Genomic DNA, 20,051 nt, shown 5'->3' on the forward strand with positions numbered 1-20,051 from the left:
ATCAATCACTGCTATACATTCTAATTCTCCCATCTTACTTCTTAGACTTCTGGCATTAGCATGCAAACATTTCAAAGTTTGTTTTTTGTTTGTATTTTCATTCTGCTTTTTAATTGATAGGGATAAGTTAGAATTTTTTAGGTCAGGGGAGTTTTTAGTTACAGGCACTTGGACTATTTTTGTAATTATTGGAACCTCACTGTCGGGATGTCCTAATTCTAATGCATCATTAGCATCCTTTGAAGATACCTCTCTCCGAACCATGCGCTGCTGAGCGACTGTCGGCTTTCCCCTTTGTTCTAGTTTAAAAGCTGCTCTATCTCCTTTTTAAAGGATAGCGCCAGCAGTCTGGTTCCACCCTGGTTAAGGTGGAGCCCATCCCTTCGGAAGAGACTCCCCCTTCCCCAAAAGGTTCCCGAGTTCCTAACAAAACTGAATCCCTCTTCCTTGCACCATCGTCTCATCCACGCATTGAGACTCCGGAGCTCTGCCTGCCTCTTGTGACCTGCGCGTGGAACAGGGAGCATTACAGAGAATGCTACCCTGGAGGTTCTGGATTTAAGCTTTCTACCTAAGAGCCTAAATTTGGCTTCCAGAACCTCCCTCCCACATTTTCCTATGTCGTTAGCGCCCACATGTACCACGACAGCTGGCTCCTCCCCAGCACTGTCTAAAATCCTATCTAGGTGACACATGAGGTCTGCCACCTTCACACCAGGTAGGCATGTTACCAGGCGATCCTCACGCCCACCAGCCACCCAGCTATCTACATTCCTAATAATCGAATCACCAACTATGACGGCCGACCTAACCCTTCCCTCCTGGGCAGTAGGCCTTGGGGAGATATCCTCAGTGCTAAAGGACAATGCATCACCTGGAGAGCAGGTCCTTGCTACAGGATCCTTTCCTGCTGCTCCTGGTTGGTGCTCTCCCATCATGAGAACTTCTTCTTCCAAGGCAGCACCAGGGCTGCCAGTCTGAAGTTGGGACTTGACTACTATGTTCCTGAAGGTCTCATCTATATACCTCTCTATCTGCCTCAGCTCCTCCAGGTCTGCCACTCTAGCCTCCAGAGATCGCACTTGTTCTCTGAGAGCCAGGAGCTCTTTGCATCGCATGCACTTGTACAACTTCTCACCGGTGGGTAAAAAATCATACATGTGACACTCTATGCAAAAGACTGGGAAGCCCCCCTCTTGCTGCTGGACTGCTGCCTTCATCTCAATTTTGATCAGTTCCTAGTTAGGTTTTAGGTTGCTATGGGAGTAGGAATTTTTCTAACGTCCTTTAAATATATTAGTGAATTCACTATGTGTCTGGTAGTGGCCTACTGGGGTTTGATCGAATTCTCAATAAAGTTTTTGTTGATGATTTGGGGTTTTTTTTTTTGTGAAAGTGGCACCTGCCTATAAATTAAGGGATGAGCTAGGGGTGGGTGGGCAAGGGGTGGGAGGGTTGGGAAATACAGTCTAACTTCAGTTAGTCAGCCAGAGTGACTCACTGCTCTCTCGATTAACAAATGTTGGTTCCTATTCAAACCCAATCACACTACCTCAACACCTTTCCAAGGTGAGTAACTGAGCTGAACTATTCAACTTTTTTACTTAGGTATACACTGCTCCTAGCTTATTTCTAGGTTCTGGCTACTTTTTTTTTTTTTTTTGGGGGGGGGGGGGGATTGTGGTTTGTTTGTTTTTTTAATACAAACACTCAGTTTGTATTAAATACAAACACTCAGTTCTGGCTTCTGACCCTGCTTCGTTCTTTGACTTCTGCTTCAGCTGCTGTTCCTGGTTTTGGCTCTCGACTTCTGACTTCTGATCCTGCTTCGTTCTTTGACTTTGGCTTCAGCTTCCGTCCTTGGTTTGTCTTCAGCATCTGACTTCTGGCTCCGGACCTTGGCTTGTCCCTGGACTCCGGCTACATCGCTCTCCGCTTCCGCAGGTATCCAGTTCTTCACTTGCCTGGAGGTTTTCGCCTAAGTCCCAGAGGCTCGGGTCCTCACGGGCTCCTCCCGGGGGGGCCGCGGGCTTCCAAGAGTGAAGTCGCTTCTGACCTCCTGCGCTCTGTCTCGTTGTTGGACTTTCTCGTCAGGCTGCTCTTCTGGTCCTTGGTCGCAGATGATCACACCTAAGACCAAGAGGCCAGGATCCCTACGGGCTCCTCCTGGGGGGACATCGGGCTTCCAGTGGTGAAGCCTTCTCCGGAGTACCTCTCCAGTGCCGCCTCACGGCTGTGACGTCCACTGTGGGTCCTCCACAGTGCGACATCATCAGTCTCAGCCGGCCCAAGGGTCCACGTCCATAACATAGTCAGTACCCCCCAGGCATAATTAGCCTTGTGCTGCATAATTTACAACACCTACACAACAAACCTGAAGATCCCTCACCTCCTATCCCCCCTATCCTATCCTGTAGCACCCCTACCTCCAATCATCTAAAAAAGCTATGGGGTGCCTTCCAGTCCCACTTCCCCTCACAAGCAACCTGCAAGGAATAGGAGAGGAGGGGTTGAGGCTGAGGTTAGAGCAGACAAAGGAGAGAAGAGGCACTCTGTTCCCTAATCCAGCCACTCCCATCCTGCTGACCCCCTCTTTCCTCTTGTCCTAAAAAGGGAACAAGAGGGGAAGGGAAAGATTGGAATGGACAGAGAAAGCAGTCAGAATATTTAATCCCTCAAAGATCTTTTGAATCACACCAAAGATCATGTTGATGAAATTCTTCTAAAGGAACATCTTCATATAAAGATTCTGTACCTGCATATGTGGCCAACAATATACCTGCTACAAAGACCTGGATGTATGTTGAAACTCTGCAACTGCTGGTGTCCCACAGCTGGCAAAGAGGGTATTAATTTGAATTCATAGAAGCCTCAACAACTGACATTACTGATGACAAGTTTCAAACTTGTGCTAATTCAACCCCTTTTTGTGTCCAATGTACACATTTTTCTAAGAAATTAACAGCATAACAAACTGCTGATAATGAAGGCATTTTCATAATACATAGGGACCTTCATTTTCAGTTTCTATTTTTTTTCTGGGAATTTATCAGTGTTTATTACAACTAACATAAATGGGAGAAAATCATTGGAAAGAAATTACTCTTTTTTTTGCACTGATTTTTTCCCAATTTTGTTTGTTGTAATAAACATTTAAATTACTGGGAAAAGTAAAATAAAGCCTGAAAACAAAGTTTCCTAAGCATACATAAGCTCATATACTCAGAAAGACGACAAGGACATTCTCAAGAAAATATAAAAAGGATAGTTGCATTGTATTTCAAGTAAAAAATTACATTTCAGTTAAGTTTGTAACTTTATATGTCTTTACTTAAACAATGTGAAAAGTTTTCAATTTTTGCAGAGTGAAAGATATGCAAATGTGCACATTTTCCATATAACTGCCACAGAATTTTGAAAAATCTGCTAGAGAATTTGCTAACGACTTGAAAACTTTGTCATAGGAAACAGAGGCTGTGGTTATGGTTTTAGCCATGCATTCCTTCACCAAAATGCTTTAGTCTGCATTTAATATGGGCAAATGCAAAATGATTCATGTACAGAAGAGCAACCCAAATTATAGCTACACAATACAAGTTTCCACATTGGGAGTCACCACCCAACTAGATGTCATTGTCAATAATATGTTGAAATCCTCTACTCAGTGTGCAGCAGCGGCCAAGAAAGAAAATAGAATGCTAGGAATTATTAGGAAAAAAATGGAGAATGAAACAGATGTTGTCATAATGCCTCTATATTGCTCCATGGCGCAACCGCACCTTGAGTATTATATGCAATTCTGGTCACCACATCTCAAAGAAGATATAGTGGAATTAGAAAATGTATAGAGAAGGGCAACCAAAATGAATAAGGGAATAGAAAGATTCCCCTATGAGGAAAGGCTAAAGAAGTTAGAGGTCCTCAGCTTGGAGAAGAGACGGCTGAGGGGAGATATGATAGAGGGCTATATAATGATGACTGAAGTGGAATGGGTAAATGCAAATTGGTTGTTTATGCTTTCATAAAGTACAAAAACTAGGGGGCATGCAATGAAATTACTAGGTAATACATTTAAGACAAATAGGAGAATTTTTTTTTTACTCAATTCATAATTAAACTCTGGAATTCCTTGCCGGAGGATGTGGTCAAAGGTTTAGTGGGATAGATCTGGGGTTTAAAAAAGGTTTTGATAAGTTCCTGGAAGAAAAGTCCATTTTTAATGTGAACTTTGGGAAATCAGCGAGGAATCTATCAACCTTTTGGGATCCTGCCAGGTACTTGTAATTTGGCTTGGCCACTGTTGGAAACAGGATACTAGGCTTGATGTACTTTGGTCTATCCAATATGACAAATTTTATGTTCTTATTTTAAGAGAATAGCATGTCTGAGAACTTTCTGGGTTTGACTTGGATACTCTGGGATTCTAAGGGGTAGATTTAAAAAAAAAGCGCGATCGCGTACTTTTGTTTGTGCAGCAGGCGCAAACAAAAGTACGCTGGATTTTATAAGATACGCGCATAGCCACGCGTATCTTATAAAATCCTGGATCGGCGCGCGCAAGGCTGCCGATTTTGCGCAGCCTGCGCGCGCCGAGCCGCACAGCCTGCCTCCGTTCCCTCTGAGGCCGCTCCAAAATCGGAGCGGCCTCGGAGGGAACTTTCTTTCGCCCTCCCCTCACCTTCCCCTCACCTTCCCCTACCTAACCCACCCCCCCGGCCCTATCTAAACCCCCCCTTACCTTTGTCCCTAGATTTACGCCTGCTAGCAGACGTAAATCTAAGCGCGCCAGCGGACTGCTGGCGCGCCGTCATCCGACCCGGGGGCTGGTCTGGAGGCCTCGACCACGCCCCCGGGCCGGCACCACGCCCCTGGTCCCGCCCCCGAAATGCTGTGTCACTCGGCCCCGCCCCCGACACGCCCCCTTCAAAAAACCCCGGGACTTACGAGCGTCCCGGGGCTCTGTACGCGCCGGCCTATGGAAAATAGGCGCGCCGGCACGCGAGGGCCCTGCTCGTGTAAATCCGGGCGGATTTACGCGAGCAGGGCTTTTAAAATCCGCCCGTAAATGAATTGCTTGCTGGGTTTCTGGGTGTTGCAACCGTCGCTGCTCGACGCCCTCACTCCGCCCTCTTTACCTCTGTGGCGACTCCCTCTGAGTCTGATGGATGGTTAGCTGCCACGGAGTCTTCTTGCCGTCTCCCTCCAGCGTCCCCGGACCGGCACGACGCTGCAGATCCACCATGTTGCCTGATGACGTAGGGCGCGCACGCGCACTTCGATTGATGTACCAGCAAGGACGCGAACCTCGGGGGCGTTCCCCTGGGATGACGTCATCCGCTTCCAATATAAAAGGTCTCAGTATTTACTAACGAATGGAGTTAGCAAGGGGATTGCTGGGGATTGCTTCGGCTTTTCTCCCAAGCTACTCTGCCTCCTCGGACTTACCAGGGGTACCCGCTCCTCGCGGGCCTCGCTCTCTTTTCTTTATTTCAGATTGCAGATAGGAACCGGTACTCGCTCCTCGAGGGCCCATGCTCCTGAATACTCTGATGATTCTCTACTGCCTGGAAGCTATCGCAGATACAGACATTTGTGAGTTACCATCGCTCTCTCAGAGCTTTCCCTGGAACCAGGTACTCGCTCCTCGAGGGCCTACCCCTTTCCAGCTACTGAGCTTCCTTAAGACCTTATGTGAGTTTTGTTATCCAGTTCTGGCTATGAACACAGCATACCCTGTCTACTCACTATCTATAGTTTCTCTACTGCTCAGCAACCCTGGGATCGCTGTTCCAGTACCTGAGGGACTTCAGCCCTGCCGGGCATATCAGCTCACTACTGCCACCTCTGGTGGTTCTACTAACCTGTCTAATAAAAGAACTATCTGTGTCTGTCTCCCAAGCCTAGCCAGTGGTCCCTCTCAGGATATCCTCCTGGGGGCGCAGTCATCTGTCATCGGCCCAAGGATCCACCTATCTACATTCCTTTACAGCTGGATGCCCTCTTCAAGCACTCTGCTGGTACAGATTGCTATTCCTTCCTCATCAGGAGTCTTCAGCTACAGATTGCTATTCCGCAGTCTATACCTTAACAGTTTGCTAACTACTCCCTCTACAGGAGCTGAGCATAACAGATTGCTAACTCCTCCTACCTCAGGAGTCGATTTGTAACAGATTGTTAACTCCTCCCTCTACAGGAGCCGTTTCATAACAAATTGCTAACTCCTCACGGAGAACCCTAACAATTTGTTAACTCCTCCCTCCTCAGGAGCAGATCCATAACAGATTGCTAACTCCTCCCTCCAAGGGAGCTGATTCATAACACTGGGCAAACACTGAAAAACTCCAGGCTGCAACTGAAGAGACCCAAGTAGTCTCTGGAAGAGGAAGTTCTATTAGGGGCTTGAATGAGCAGGAAGGTGAAGCTGATGATTTGTCTAGGCAGTGGAAGAAGGAGTGGGCATTGTGGTCTCCAGATCTATCCAAAGGAGTGCTGTAGCATTGGCCAGAAGCAAAAGTGGTATGCAGCGGCCGCGCTCGCAGGAAGAGACCAAGCTAGTATGTGCAGCATCTGCCTGAAGAAGAGAGGCAAGGCCTGATGAAGAGCAGCACGGCGCAGAGCAAAAGAGGAGTAATGTCAGCCCCTGTGTGTGCGTGTGTGTGTGTGAGAGACAGTATGAATATAAGTGAGTGATTGAGAGCCTCTGTGTGTGTGATTGAAAACCTGTTTGTGTGAAAGAGAGTATGTGTGTGTGATGGAGAGCCTCTGTGTGATTGAGATCCTTTGTGTGTGAGAGAAATTGCATGAATTTAAGTGTATGATTGAGTACCTGTATGTGTGAGAGAGATCATGTGTATGTATGATTAAGAGCCGATATGTATAAGTAAGAGAAAGAGCATGTGAGTATGTGATTGAGAGCCTATATGTAATTGAGAGAAAGAGAGAGCATGCATGTGTGTGAGTGAAAGCCTGTGTGTAAGTGTGAAAAGTGTGTAAATGTGTGATTAAGAGCTTATATAAGTGAGAGAGAAAAAGCATGTGTATATGTGCATGATTGAGAGCCTATGTAAGTGAGAGAGAGAGAGCGAGAGCATGTGTATATGTGTGTGACTGAGAGCCAATGTGAGTGAGAATGCTTGGGTGTGACAGAGAGAGGAGGAAGTTGCAAGCAAAGCATCCCTCCTCCTGAGAATTCATCTCAGGGCACCTGGATATCAAATGTTCCCAGGTATGCAGGACAACGCATTTTTTTATCCTTATTTTTCATTATTGGGTCTTTGTGTCTACTATTTTGAAATATTTTATTGATATCTAGAAATTTTGTATATGAGTTTTTAATTATTGGATATTCCATTCCTCAGCTATTTTGAAATCTGGGTTTTTTTTGTTAGTATGGTTTTACTATTATCGATTTTATATGTCTTGATTTGTTTTGAGGAGTGGTGAAGTTTCTCTTTTTCCTTTGTTATACTGCATACAGTCTCTCTGGCTTGTTGCAGTTTCCAGTTCAGTTTTTGTCTGCATGTTTCTAGTTATGCTTTATGGTCTCTTTATTCTTTGTTAGGGGAGGGTCTGCACATGTGACTGAGGTGAGGTATTCTGCTGGCGTAGTTTTTGTGTAGGGTTCTATAGCTGCCTGGCTTGATTTGTTTTCGTAATAGGAGGCGTATTGGTGTCTTAAGGCCTGGTGTAATATTTTCAGTGTTCAGTTTTTTAGGTTTTCAAACAGTAGTTACTGTTTGAGTGCTGGAAATTGGAGTTTTGGTACGAGATGTTTACTATTTATGCAATTTCTGTTCAGATTACTTGTCTTTCCCTTGTGTCATTCTTAACAATAAAAATAAATAAAAATAATACCAGACCTTTATTTTTTATTTCCATCGTGAATTATAATGAGCAGTGTGTCACACATGTGAGCATAGTGTGTCACGATGGGAAAAGGGTTGAGAACCACTGTGTTAGAGCGAGCATGTGAGTTAGTTACGGAATGTGTGTGTAGGTGAGAGTGAGCATATGTGTATGTGAAAGTGTGCATGTGAGTGTACAACTAAGTAGAAAAGAGAAAATGAATGAGCTCGAGTGGGAAAATAAGAATGCGAGTGTGTTGGAGAGAAGAAAGTGACAGTGAGTAAGCAGGGTTGGGAAAATGAGATGTGTGAGAGAAAGTGAGTTTGCGAGTGTATGTAATGAGAAAACGTGTGCAATTCCTATTCCCCGTTAATCCACGACAATCTCAGAGTCGTCGGAAATCAAGTTTCCAGCTATGGGGACTACAAAGAAGGTAAAATAATGCTGTGTGTTTAGGATTAGGTACAGCCGACCATCTTGCCACTAGGGCGGACACTGTGAACGAATGGCTCCTGAATTGAGTTCAGATTGTGGTGATGGTATGGCCGCGCCTCCCCTGCAGCACGTCACCTGTACACCCGGGACAAATAGCAGTAAAAAAGCTGATCGTTCTTTTCTCCTCGGATGCGTCTCTCTTTCTGCAATCAGGCACCCGGGCGGGCAGCCTCGGTTGCCATGGCCTGTGGGGTCCTCACTGGCTTGGGAGGTGCTGCCGGCTGAAAGGGGCGTCAGCAGAGGGGAACCGAGTTGCTGGTCCCGAGCGCGGACGGTGGCGCTTTCAATCCGGCTCCATCTGCCAGCTTCCCGGCCATGGGGCGCGCCCTTCGCCTCTTCTGCTGCTTGGCCGCTCTGGCCTGCTTGGGCCGGACTGAGGACCTAGTGAATGAGGACGTGAAGCGGACGCTGGACCTCAGCACGCACCTGGCCAAAGTGACTGCCGAAGTGGTCGTGTCCAACGCGGGACCTGCGGCCGCCCACTCCTTCCTGCTGGCGCTGGACCCGGAGCTGGAGAGCCAGCTGGCCTACCTCGGGGTGAGCCCCAGCCTGGGGCGCGGGCCTCTCGTTGCTCCCGCTCCAGTTTTCCGGGCCTCGCGGTGGCGAGCGCTGTTCCGCCCAAGCTGCCCTCGCTTGTCCGTTACCTGCTCTAACCCGGACTGGGAGGGAGGTTGGGGGAGACAGAGCAGGGTACTGAACAGAAATATCAGCTTGTTGCATCGAAACTTGGCGCCTTTTAGTGTGCAGTGACAGGCTACAGTCCCCTGGGTCTTCCGCATCTCTGTGGATCTGACACGTAAGCACAAGAGGTTCCCTCTGCCTGCTAGACAGCAGCAGTGTACTTAGGCCAGGCAACAGAGGGAATGCATCCAGCACTAAAAGGCACTTACAGTACAATCCGGAAACTCGAAACACACTCTCTAACCGTTTTCCCTTTAAATAGATAGAGAATTGAGCCATCTTGCATATTTTAAACTTTTTTTTGGAAGATCAGATTATCACTGAAGTTTATTTTTAAGGAAGAATAGATTTGATGTGAATATTTTGAAACACGATCTAGTAAGATAAAATTGTACAATCGAGTCACTGGGTCAATTGTTTTGCTTACAAAATAATATATTCAGCCTCTATTATATTTAAGTGTAACGAACTCGAACCTTTAAATTATGTAAATTCAATGTAGATTGTATTTACAGATATCTGGTTCTTTGCCTTCCTTAAACCCAAATTTTCCTATCTATTGGAAGCTTAAAATCATTATTTATGCAACACTTTTTGCAGATTTTCTTTTTAACATTCTGTAATATTAAATAGACCAATACCCTCTCAATTACATTTTTTTTAGTTGAAAGACAAGTGCCTTACAGTTCTCACTTTTTAAGATTATGCCTAGCCCAACTTTGACTCTCTTGCTTCTGGTAATAGATTCTCATACCCACATAATTCTAGAAGAAAAAATCAATTTCAGTTACAATAGGAATAAAAATATGCTTTTCAAAATTAATAGCTAATATGCAGTGTTCTCATTTCAAGCATTCAAGGAGACTCCTGAAGTCATTTATAGGTCGTGTTATGTATTGCAGTGTTCCAATTTAGGGTTCAAATAGATCGCAAGGTTGTGGAATGTTTCTGCTGCACATAAGTGTATGTTGTAAGGGATGCCTTGTTAACCGAGCAACAGAAGAGATTTCAGTGTCCATAACATTAAATTTGTTTTTGAAACAGGTAAAAGGTGAGGAGGAAGAGGAAGGTGGTAGTTTGGAAGTGCGGGAATCAAAAGTTAAAGGCAAAAGGTAAGACTACTACTGAATTTCAAGAACAGTCCTGGTACAGGATGAATCTTTCTTTCAATTATTGTATGTGGCAAACTTAAACCTGTCCAAAAGATCAAGGAGAAAATTGAGGACCCAGAAAGAGTAGTTTAGAAATGAAGAGCACTGGCAGATTTGTACATGAAATAATTCATTTGTTATAATTTTTCTCATCAGCCTGGCTTTTGTGTGTCCAGGTTTCACCAAAACTGGTTTGGTAAAGGAGAAATTCTGCTATATCTAATCAGTAGAAGGAAAGGTTTTGACATGAACGAATTGAGCAGTTTTCTATTTAGTAAGAATAGGTTGTGGATTTTGAAGGGTATGTGCAATTTTTTTAAATAACAGCAGACCTAAGGTTTTTGTTGATGTGCAGAATGTGGAAATGTGGATGATCCATTTTCTGTTTTAAAGTCTAAATGTTATAATTTTTTAACAAATTCAGCCTTAAATTACACAAAATATTTTTATTATGGTTCTGCAATTTAGACTTCCAGTGAAACTATAGGTTTTGGATGATAATGCAAACATCTTTTGGAAATGTTAGGTTCTCATGTTGGGAATAGCAATTGTATTCAGTGAGTGATTTGTTTAAACTAGGGGGTCCCCAAATTCAGTCCTTAAGTGCTGAGGCCCTCTCAGGTTTTCATGATTGCCACAGTGACACTGTCGCCACTGTATGCAAATAGACTTATGCATCTTCATTGCGGAAACCTGAAAACCCAACCGGTTTGCGACACTTGGGAACCCAGCAAGGTCATTCTTTTTTTCTGCGATGTGCTGGTAATGCGGGCGATACGGCCTTATTCCATGCGATACTGGCCGTATTGTGGCAGTGGTATTCAAATTAGGGGAAGGGGGAGGAGTGTGAGCGAGGTTTGGGCAGAGTTATCTTCTGGCAGTACCACAGGCAATAATGTTTTTCACATTATCCCCAGCAGCACCATGGGAAATAACTAAGCATTTTCCTGTGGCGCTATGGGGGGCAATGGTGTGTGGCGCAAGTGAAACAGCATTGCGGCCAGCTGCCCACTGTCTCCCCCCCCACCCCCCTTTTTTTTTTCCCATGCCTCATCATTCTGCTATAAATTTATTTATTTATTTATTTTTGGTTTTTATATACCGGAAGTTCCTGTATAATATACATATCACTCCGGTTCACAGATAACAGAGATAACTATCGCCGGGATGGCGGTTTACATGGAACATATCGAACAGTAAATATAGCAGAATGATGAATCTAGTTGAAAGTTTGGGGACCCCAGGTTTAAACCTTTTGGTAACTCTCAACCCAGTCCTCGGGACACACCTAGCCAGTCAGATTTTCAGGACATCCACAATGAATATACAAGAGTCGGTGCATGCAGATATAGACCATGCATATTCTTTGTGGATGACTTGAAAGCCTGATTTGACTAGGTGTGTCCCGAGGACTATACTTAACACTATATCATAGATATTTCGTATATCTACACTATGAGGCATAATTACTGGATTCTAGTGCCAAATGGCGAAACTTTGTTAATGTGCATGCGTTCAAGCTAAAGGCAGACACTTTGAACACAAACTGAGCCAGTAGTTTAGAACGTTGTTGCTTATAACAACATAGTCTACAAGACGTTTCTGCTAAATTTTATCAATTTTTGTCTATTTGTTCAAAGGGTATACAGTAAAAACCAAAGGGGTCTGGTAATTATGCCTCACCATGTATATAGAAAAAAACAGTAAGTGGGCTATGTGTAAGTTGTGTAAAGTGCTCAAAAAAACCCAATAGGTGTCAAAGCACTATTCCTGACCCCCCCCCCCCCCCCCCGGTGGCCCCAGTTACTCCGGATCCGGATCCCATGGCAGATTTGGTGAGCACGCTTGCACCCCTGGAGGGGGATGATCCTAGGGTCCTCCGCATGTTTCAAAGGGAGGAGTTGGAGCCCCTCATCCCCTTTGTCCTTCAGGAACTGGGGCTGGAGAGGCCCCCTGCGGGCACACTTAAGACCTCTTTGCCCAAGGATATGGACCCAGTCCTGCCAGGACTCAGGGCTCCTGCAAGTGCTTTTCCCTTTCATGCTATGCATAAGTTGTTGCTCCTGCGGGAATGGGAGGCTCCCGAAGCGGGACTCTGGGTGGGGCGAGCTATGAACAAGCTCTATCCCCTCCCGGAGGAATGCTTGGACATGCTGAAGATTCCCACCATGGACTCTTCCATTTCGGCGGTCACCAAGCACACTATTATCCCTGTGGTGGGATAGATGGCTTTGAAGGATGGACAGGATCGTAAGCTCGAAGCCCATCTGAAGCGTATCTTTAAGGTCCTGGCTTTGGGAGTCCGGGCGACTATCTGCAGCAGTCTCATGCAGCAGGCGGGTCTCAGGTGGGTTCAACAGCTGATCGTTTGGAAGGTGTCATAGCATATGGGGCTGGTGTGCTCTACGACCTCCTCTGCGTCCAGGCGAATATGGAGATATACACCCCGCAGACGAAGTGGCTCCTCTAGACCCGGTCTCAATCTTGCTCTCAGCCCTTTCGTGGGCGTTGCTCCTTCCGCGAAGGACAATCTCAGCACGCCACCCCAAAGCCCGCCACACAATGAAGTTCGGTTGACCCATTCCTCTGTCCTCTTTCTGGGCGGTCGTCTCTCCCTGTTCTTCGAGGAATGGGTCAACATTACGTCGGACCAGTGGGTCCTCGACATTGTCCGAGACTGTTACGCCTTAGAATTTGTTCGCGATCTACCAGACCTCTTTGTATTTTCCCCTTGCGGTCGTCTCAAGCGGGAGGCGGTGGAGCAAACCCTCACCAGGCTTCTGAGTCTGGGCGCAGTTGTCCCGGTTCCGAAGGAGGAGCTCGGCGCAGGCCAGTGTTCTATTTACTTCGTGGTTCCCAAGAAGGATGGGTCTTTTCAGCCGATCTTAGACCTCAAGAGGGTCAATCAGGCCCTCAAGATCCCACATTTTTGCATGGAAACCTTGCGAGCGGTCATAGCAGCGGTTCACCCCGGAGAGTTCCTCGCCTCTCTCGATTTGACAGAGGCATACTTCCACATTCCGATTCACCGCAATTACCAGAAGTATCTTCGCTTCCACGTCCTTAACCGGGATTTTCAGTTTCGGGCGCTGCCTTTTGGCCTCTCTACCGCACCACGCACCTTCACCAAGGTCATGGTGGTGGTGGCGGCGGTGGCCCTCCGCCACGAAGGAGTCCTAGTCCACCCTTATCTGGATGACTGGCTCGTAAGGGCCAAGTCGGAGACTCTCTGCAGACAGGCGGTGGATCGGGTTCTAGCTCTCCTCGCATCTCTTGGCTGGATAGTGAATTTTCCCAAAAGCAACCTTCAGCCTTCCCAGGTGTTAGAGTTCCTGGGGGCCCACTTCGATACTCGGATCGGCAAGGTGTTCCTACCTCGTGCGCAGGCTCTCAAGTTGATTGACCAGGTTCGGAATCTGCTCTCACTGCCTCTTCCGACGGCCTGGGACTACCTTCAGGTCTTGGGCTCAATGGCTTCCACCATCGACCTCGTCCCCTGGGCATTTGGTCATATGCTACCGTTACAGAGAGCTTTGCTATCCCATTGGCAGCTGGTGTCGGAACAATTTCACGTAGTTTTCCCGCTTTCAGCCTCTACCGTCGCCGCCTTGCAGTGGTGGCTTTCGCTTCCTCATCTGCTCCGGGGAATGCCTCTTCTATCTCCACAGTGGATGATAGGAACCACGGACGCCAGTCTCTCGGGCTGGGGCGCAGTCTGCCAGTCCCAGTCCACCCAGGGGATCTGGTCTCCAGTTCAGTCTCGTTGGCACATCAATCGGTTGGAGGCCCGGGTGGTGCGTCTGGCTCTGCAGGAGTTTCTGCCCCTGATACGCGACAAAGCGGTAAGGGTTCTTTCCGACAACTCCACCACTGTGGCTTATATCAACCGTCAGGGAGGCACTCGCAGTCGCCTGGTGGCCCTAGAAGCCAGCCGTCTTTTCGACTGGGCGAAACGGCATCTGGAGTGCCTGGCGGCCTCCCACATAGCGGGCAAGGAGAATGTACAGGCTGATTTCCTCAGTCGTCAGTCTCTCAATCTGGGAGAGTGGGAACTCTCAGAAGAAGCCGTGGCTCTGATCGTCGACAGGTAGGGTCCCCCTCACCTGGACCTCATGGCGACCTTGCGCAATGCCAAGGCCAACCAGTTCTTTAGCTGCTGGAGAGAGCACGGCTCGGAGGGAGTGGATGCTCTGGCTCTTCCTTGGCCCGCGGACGTCCTTCTGTATGTGTTCCCTCTGTGGTCTCTGGTCGGAAAAGTTCTCAGAAGAATAGAACTCCACTGAGGGCCAGTGGTTCTGGTAGCTCCCAAATGGCCTCGCAGACCATGGTTCGCGGATCTTGTCAACCTGGCGATGGACTGACCTCTCCGGCTAGGCCATCTTCCTCGTCTGCTTCGGCAGGGGCCTGTATTTTTCGACCAGGCCAATCGCTTTTGTCTAGCGGCCTGGCCTTTGAACAGAGATGATCTCCTCTTTGCTGCGAACTCGGAAGCAGTCGACTTCTCTAGCTGATGTGCGCATTTGGAAGGTCTTTGATACTGTGCGGAGTCGGGCGTCTCAGCATGCTCCGCTCCGGTCTCGTTGATTCTTTCTTTTCTACAGAAGGGTCTCTCCAAGGGCCTTTCCTTCAGTTCCCTGCGCATGCAAGTTTCCACTCTCGGCTCTTTCCTTGGACGGGTCGAGGGTCATCCCTTAGCGGGCCACCCGGACGTGGTTCGGTTCTTGAAGGAAGTCAAGCACCTGTGACCACCCGCTCACTCTACTTGCCCATCGTGGAGTCTTAATCTCGTCCTCCGGGCTCTCTGTGTGGCTCCATTCGAGCCTCTCTGTCGGGCTACGGTAAAGGACCTCACGCTCAAGACAGTTTTTCTAGTCTCTATTTCTTCCTCTCGGCGTGTTTCAGAGATTCAAGCATTGTCCTGTTGGGAACCTTTTCTGCGTTTTTCTGATTCAGGAGTTTCTCTCAAGATGGTGTCTTCTTTTTTGCCGAAGGTTGTCTCCATGTTCCATGTCAACCAGTTGGTGGAGCTTCCAGCATTCTCCCCAGAGGAGATTGCGGGTACCGCTGGGGGCGATCTTCGCAGACTTGATGTCAAACGCGTTCTACTCCGGTATCTCCAGGTCACCAATGACTTTTGGGTCTCGGATCATATTTTTGTCCTCTAGAGTGGTCCCAATCGGGGCCAACCGGCTTCTAAGACTACTATTGCGCGATGGTTGAAAGAGGCGATTTCCTCGGCCTATCTTTGCCAAGGTCGGGTGGTTCCTGAGGGCCTAAAGGCTCATCCGTTGTGTTCTCAAGCTACTTCCTGGGCGGAGAGCCAATCGGTTTCTCCGCAAGAGATTTGCAGGGCCGCCACATGGACGTCCCTGCCTACTTTTGCTCGACACTACAGGCTGGATGTACTAGCACCGGTTTTTGGTTCCTTTGAGCAACAAGTGCTTCGAGCGGGACTCTCGATCCCACCTGGTTTAGGAAAGCTTTGGTACATCCCACGGTCTGGACTGATCCGGGTACATACAGGGAAAGGAAAATTAGTTCTTACCTGTTAATTTTCGTTTTTGTAGTACCACGGATGAGTCCAGACTCCTTTCCCTGTGTCTCTTTTCCTACTGTCCACTTGAAGCTTGTTATTGCAGATTCTCAGAAGTCAATACTTCATTTCCTACTGAACACCGGACGATTACACCAGAAGCCTTGGTTGTTGAGAACCAAGTATATGCAAGAGCGCTTAGTTCTACCATGTTCTTTACTATGTTATACATGTTATATGTTAACATACTATGTTAACATGTTATAACTGTTCGATATAATTCTGTTCGATGTAAAACGCCTCCCCAGGCGTCTGTTTGCGTTACACTGTGAACCGATGTGATATCCCTGATGAATGTCGGTATATAAAAATTTTAAATAAATAAATAAATGTTATTGAGTTGCTCACTTGAGCTTATTGGTTACTTGCTTGCTCCTACTTATGTTTGTTTTCTGCTTTGACAATGGTTATACTGAAGGGCTGCAGGGTAGGCTCTGTCCTGGTATAGGATACCCTTTCAGTTTTGGTCTGTCTCCATCTGCTGGACAGGAGGCTCAACCCACGGTCTGGACTGATCCATGGTACTACAGGAACGAAAATTAACAGGTAAGAACTAATTTTCCTTTAGTAAACTGAAAATCTAAAATACGTGAGCAGTTTCTTGATGAATTACTAGCATGTAGCCAGATGGATTCGGGATCAATGGGTTATGCTCCCCTGCCAGCAGATGGAGTCAGGTTTCAAAGCTGACATCACAGTACATATACCCCTGCCACGACCTCGGCCCTCCAGTATTCTCCATCTCCAGTAGATGATGGACGTTCCTCTCCCTATGGGAATTGTTATGCTTTTTGGAAGGGGAAATTCTGCATTCTAAATTGAAGAAATTTGAGGCCCGTTCTCCTGCAGTGATATCTAAAGGTCCCTCCCCGAGTTGAGAATTCTTGAGGTAATTTCGAGATCCCTTAGACGTGTGCCTTGGTCCAGTAGCCGGCTCCCAGCGTGGACTTTGCTGCTTAGGCAGCAGGTGCAAGAAGCCGAGCATAGCAGGGACAGCCAAAGCCCTCTCCCTGCAGCTAGACACCATGTCTGTATTCAGCCGTAAGTACTGAGCCCAGATATTTAAAAAAAAAAAAAAAAATAAAAACAACTCAGAAGACTTACCTTCCAATTCAGAGACGATTAGAGGAATTTTCAGTAGGACTCCCCCTGGTCTCCATACTTGGCGCGCCGTACTGATGTCGTTCCCACTGTCGTTGGGATAAGGGGAATTGGGCTTCCGAGCAGGTTGAGCAACTCCCACTGGGCTAGGCCCCACTATAGGCTTGGCACACCGCATGGTAGGCAGCAGCGGCGCCATCTTGCGCATTTCTGTGCGTGCTGTATTGCCCTCATAGGACGTCAGTGCGCATAACAGGCACATCCCTGCGCGCACAACTTTTTAAAACGCGCAGTACAGAAAGAGCTGTGCGCCTTGCTGCGCCCCGCTTAGACACTCTAAACTCGTGCGCATACGTTCTTAAGCATGAGCCGATTGAATGCACAGCTAAAGCTGCCAATGGCGCCGGCAACCAAGAAACCTAAGCGCCTTGTTCTCTGCATCACTTGTCATTTTAGGGCTTCACAGCCTGACCTCGATTCCAACTTGTGTCAGCACTGTGAGGAAGCCCAAGAAGAGTTAGCCTCCTTGGACTTTGCTAAGCCAGGCTCCTCCCATTAAGCTGATGGGTTGGTCACAGTCTTAACTGGCAGTACGCCGGATCAGGTCATCCATGGGAGAGAGAAATTCAGCTGGACCCACCTCAGTACTTCCTGGACTAGGCATGGATCTGACTGCCTTTTCTTGGATGGAGTTTTTCCCGAGGCTGCAACTCTTCACACAGGCACAGTCTACTGCCTCACTTGCCCTTGTCCAGACGGAACCTCAGCCAGTGACCCTTCCCTTTCCCATTCCTACCGCCAGACCCTGAGGCATGCCTCGCCTTACCAAGGGTATCCCTGGTAGGGACCCAGATAGCATGGATGAAGAGGAGGACCCAGATTCCTTTGAAGATGGAGAAATCCCCCCAGGATTGGAACTGTATTGGACCATGTTACGGTTCTTTTACAGAATAATTGCTGACCCTGGTTTCCCAGATCCTGAAGATGCTGGGAGTTCCTGGAGCGGATTCTATGACCGAACCAAAGAAGAATCCCATTCTGATTTCCCTGTGGAAAGCTTCTTGCTAATTTCCAGTGATGGATGCCATCCAGGAGTTGATTGATCTGGAATAAGATGCCCTAGAAGCAAGTTTTAAAGAGGGCCAAGTGTTGGAAGCTCTATAGATGGATTGAGTCTATTCTTAAACAAGCTTTTGATGCAGTAGCAATGACCTTACAGATTGCTTCTTGTTGCACTCTGGTGGCTCGTTCGTATCTACTTCTCTCTCAGGAGGTGGATGACTCTGGGAGAATTCCAGAACGGTAATGGAACCCACTGCTGCCTTTTTAGCAGACGTGGACTCTGATTTAGTCCATACTTCAGCCAGAGGAGTGGCCTAACTGGTAGCAGCCAGACAGCTATGGCTACGGAATTGGTTAGCTGACGCAACCTCCAAAGCTAATCTTACAAAGATATCCTTTAAAGGATCACTCCTATTCAGGAGCAAGCTGGAAAAGCTGGCTAGTAAATGGAGCAAATCTTCAGTTCTCCGGTTACGGGAAGATAAGAGAGCAGTTACAGCGCCCCTTGCCTGAGAGATCATTCCAGGGATTCCCAGTGTTTTTGCTCCTACAGAAATTTGACATTTCAGAGGTCTTGACCCCTTGGGAGATCTCTGTCCTTTTGTACCCGGCAGCCCAAGAGAGGGGCAGGTTCGGATTCAGGCTCATCCTGAATACCACAGTGAAATTTTACCAACCCACCTTCGGGACGAGGAGATAGGGGGTCGTCTGTGTCTCTCTCTTTTTACTAACGTGAGTCAAGATCACTTTGGACAAATGGGTACCGGAAGTCATACGATAAGGTTATGCGCTGGAATTCCACAGCAGTCCTCGTGATGTCTCCTTGCCACTCCCAGCACAAGAAGCAGGCAGTGGAGATTACACTTCTGAGGCTCCTTGGGATGAGGACTGTGATGCCTGTACCTACATTCCTGGAAAATCCTGGGCGTTATTCCATTTATTTGGTCGTACCCAAGAAGGAAGGTTCCTTTCGTCCCATCCTGGACCTCAAGAGTGTCAACAGTCACCTGCAAGTGACTCATTCGAATGGAGACCTTATGTTCCATGATAATGGCTGTACAATTGGGAGAGTTCCTAACCTCCCTGGACCTATCCGAGGCCTACCTACATATTCCAATCCAACAAGAACAGTTTCCTATGTTTTGCGGTACTGGGTTGACATCAGTTTTGGAGTGCTGCCCTTTGGCCTAGCCACCGCCCTCAGAACACTTTCTGCGATTTATGGTGGCAGCCTTGAGGAAAGATGGGATCCTGGTGCACCCATACTTGGATGATTGGCTGACCTGGGCCAAGTCCATGGAAGAGAGCTTCCTGGTGACCAACAGGGTGATCTCCTTGTTACAGGAACTGTTGGGTAAACCTGGCCAAGAGCAGCCTCAAGCCTTCCCAATCCTTGGAGTATCTGGGAGTCCGGCTCGACACCAGGCGGGGCAAGGTCTATCTTCTGGCTGCAAATTAAGTTAACAAAAAAGGCAATCTCACATAAATGTGGGGTCCTATATAGGAGAAAATCAGTGGGAGAAATTGCTGTATTTCTACTGAATATCTCATTTTTATTAATTATAATCATTGATTCCAGAAAAATAAAATAAAACTGAAAATGAAAGTCTCGTGCTCTCTCTCTCTCGATCTCGATCTCTCGATTATTATAAATGCTGATAAATTCCTGGAAAAAAACTGAAAACGGAAGGTCCCTTCACTTATGTGAGATTGCCCTTTTGTTAATTTAAGAAATTTGTATTTTCTTATAAAATAGTACTGTTGTAAGCTTGCACTTCAGAGCTGATGCTGCTGCTTTTCATTTTTCTAGATTAAAGTATTTCTTGCCAATTAAAATGTCTGTATTCATCAGCCTTTTGGAGTCTCATGTGGTTTTCACTTTTCCTTGAAACTTTCTTGCCTGCTAGGAGCCTCCTGCTCTACAAATAAATTGTCCTATATTGGAAAGAAAATGGAAAGAATTTGCTTTGGCACTCAAATTGTTTGGTATTTACCACCTGGTTAAAATACATATGCATCAGTAATCTTGTTTCATTTAGTACAGAGGTTCCCAAACCTGTCTTGAGGGGTCCCCCAGCCAGTTGAGTTTTTAGGATATCCACAATGAATATGAATGAGATAAA

At 47.0% G+C, this 20,051-nt stretch overlaps 1 protein-coding gene across 1 annotated transcript in view; it reads left to right on the plus strand.

Moving 5' to 3' along the window:
- Window positions 1-8,478: 8,478 nt before the first annotated feature.
- The window catches only part of RPN1 (ribophorin I), a 37,739-nt gene continuing 26,166 nt past the window's right edge, over window positions 8,479-20,051 (plus strand). Inside the window, exons 1-2 of the mRNA XM_029601296.1 lie at window positions 8,479-8,877; window positions 10,066-10,133. Of these exons, the coding sequence (XP_029457156.1) occupies window positions 8,656-8,877; window positions 10,066-10,133 (290 nt within the window). The 5' untranslated portion in view covers window positions 8,479-8,655. The remainder of the gene's footprint in view (window positions 8,878-10,065; window positions 10,134-20,051) is intronic.

The sequence above is a fragment of the Rhinatrema bivittatum genome, chromosome 4, assembly GCF_901001135.1.
Source record: "Rhinatrema bivittatum chromosome 4, aRhiBiv1.1, whole genome shotgun sequence".
Taxonomy (NCBI): domain Eukaryota; kingdom Metazoa; phylum Chordata; class Amphibia; order Gymnophiona; family Rhinatrematidae; genus Rhinatrema; species Rhinatrema bivittatum.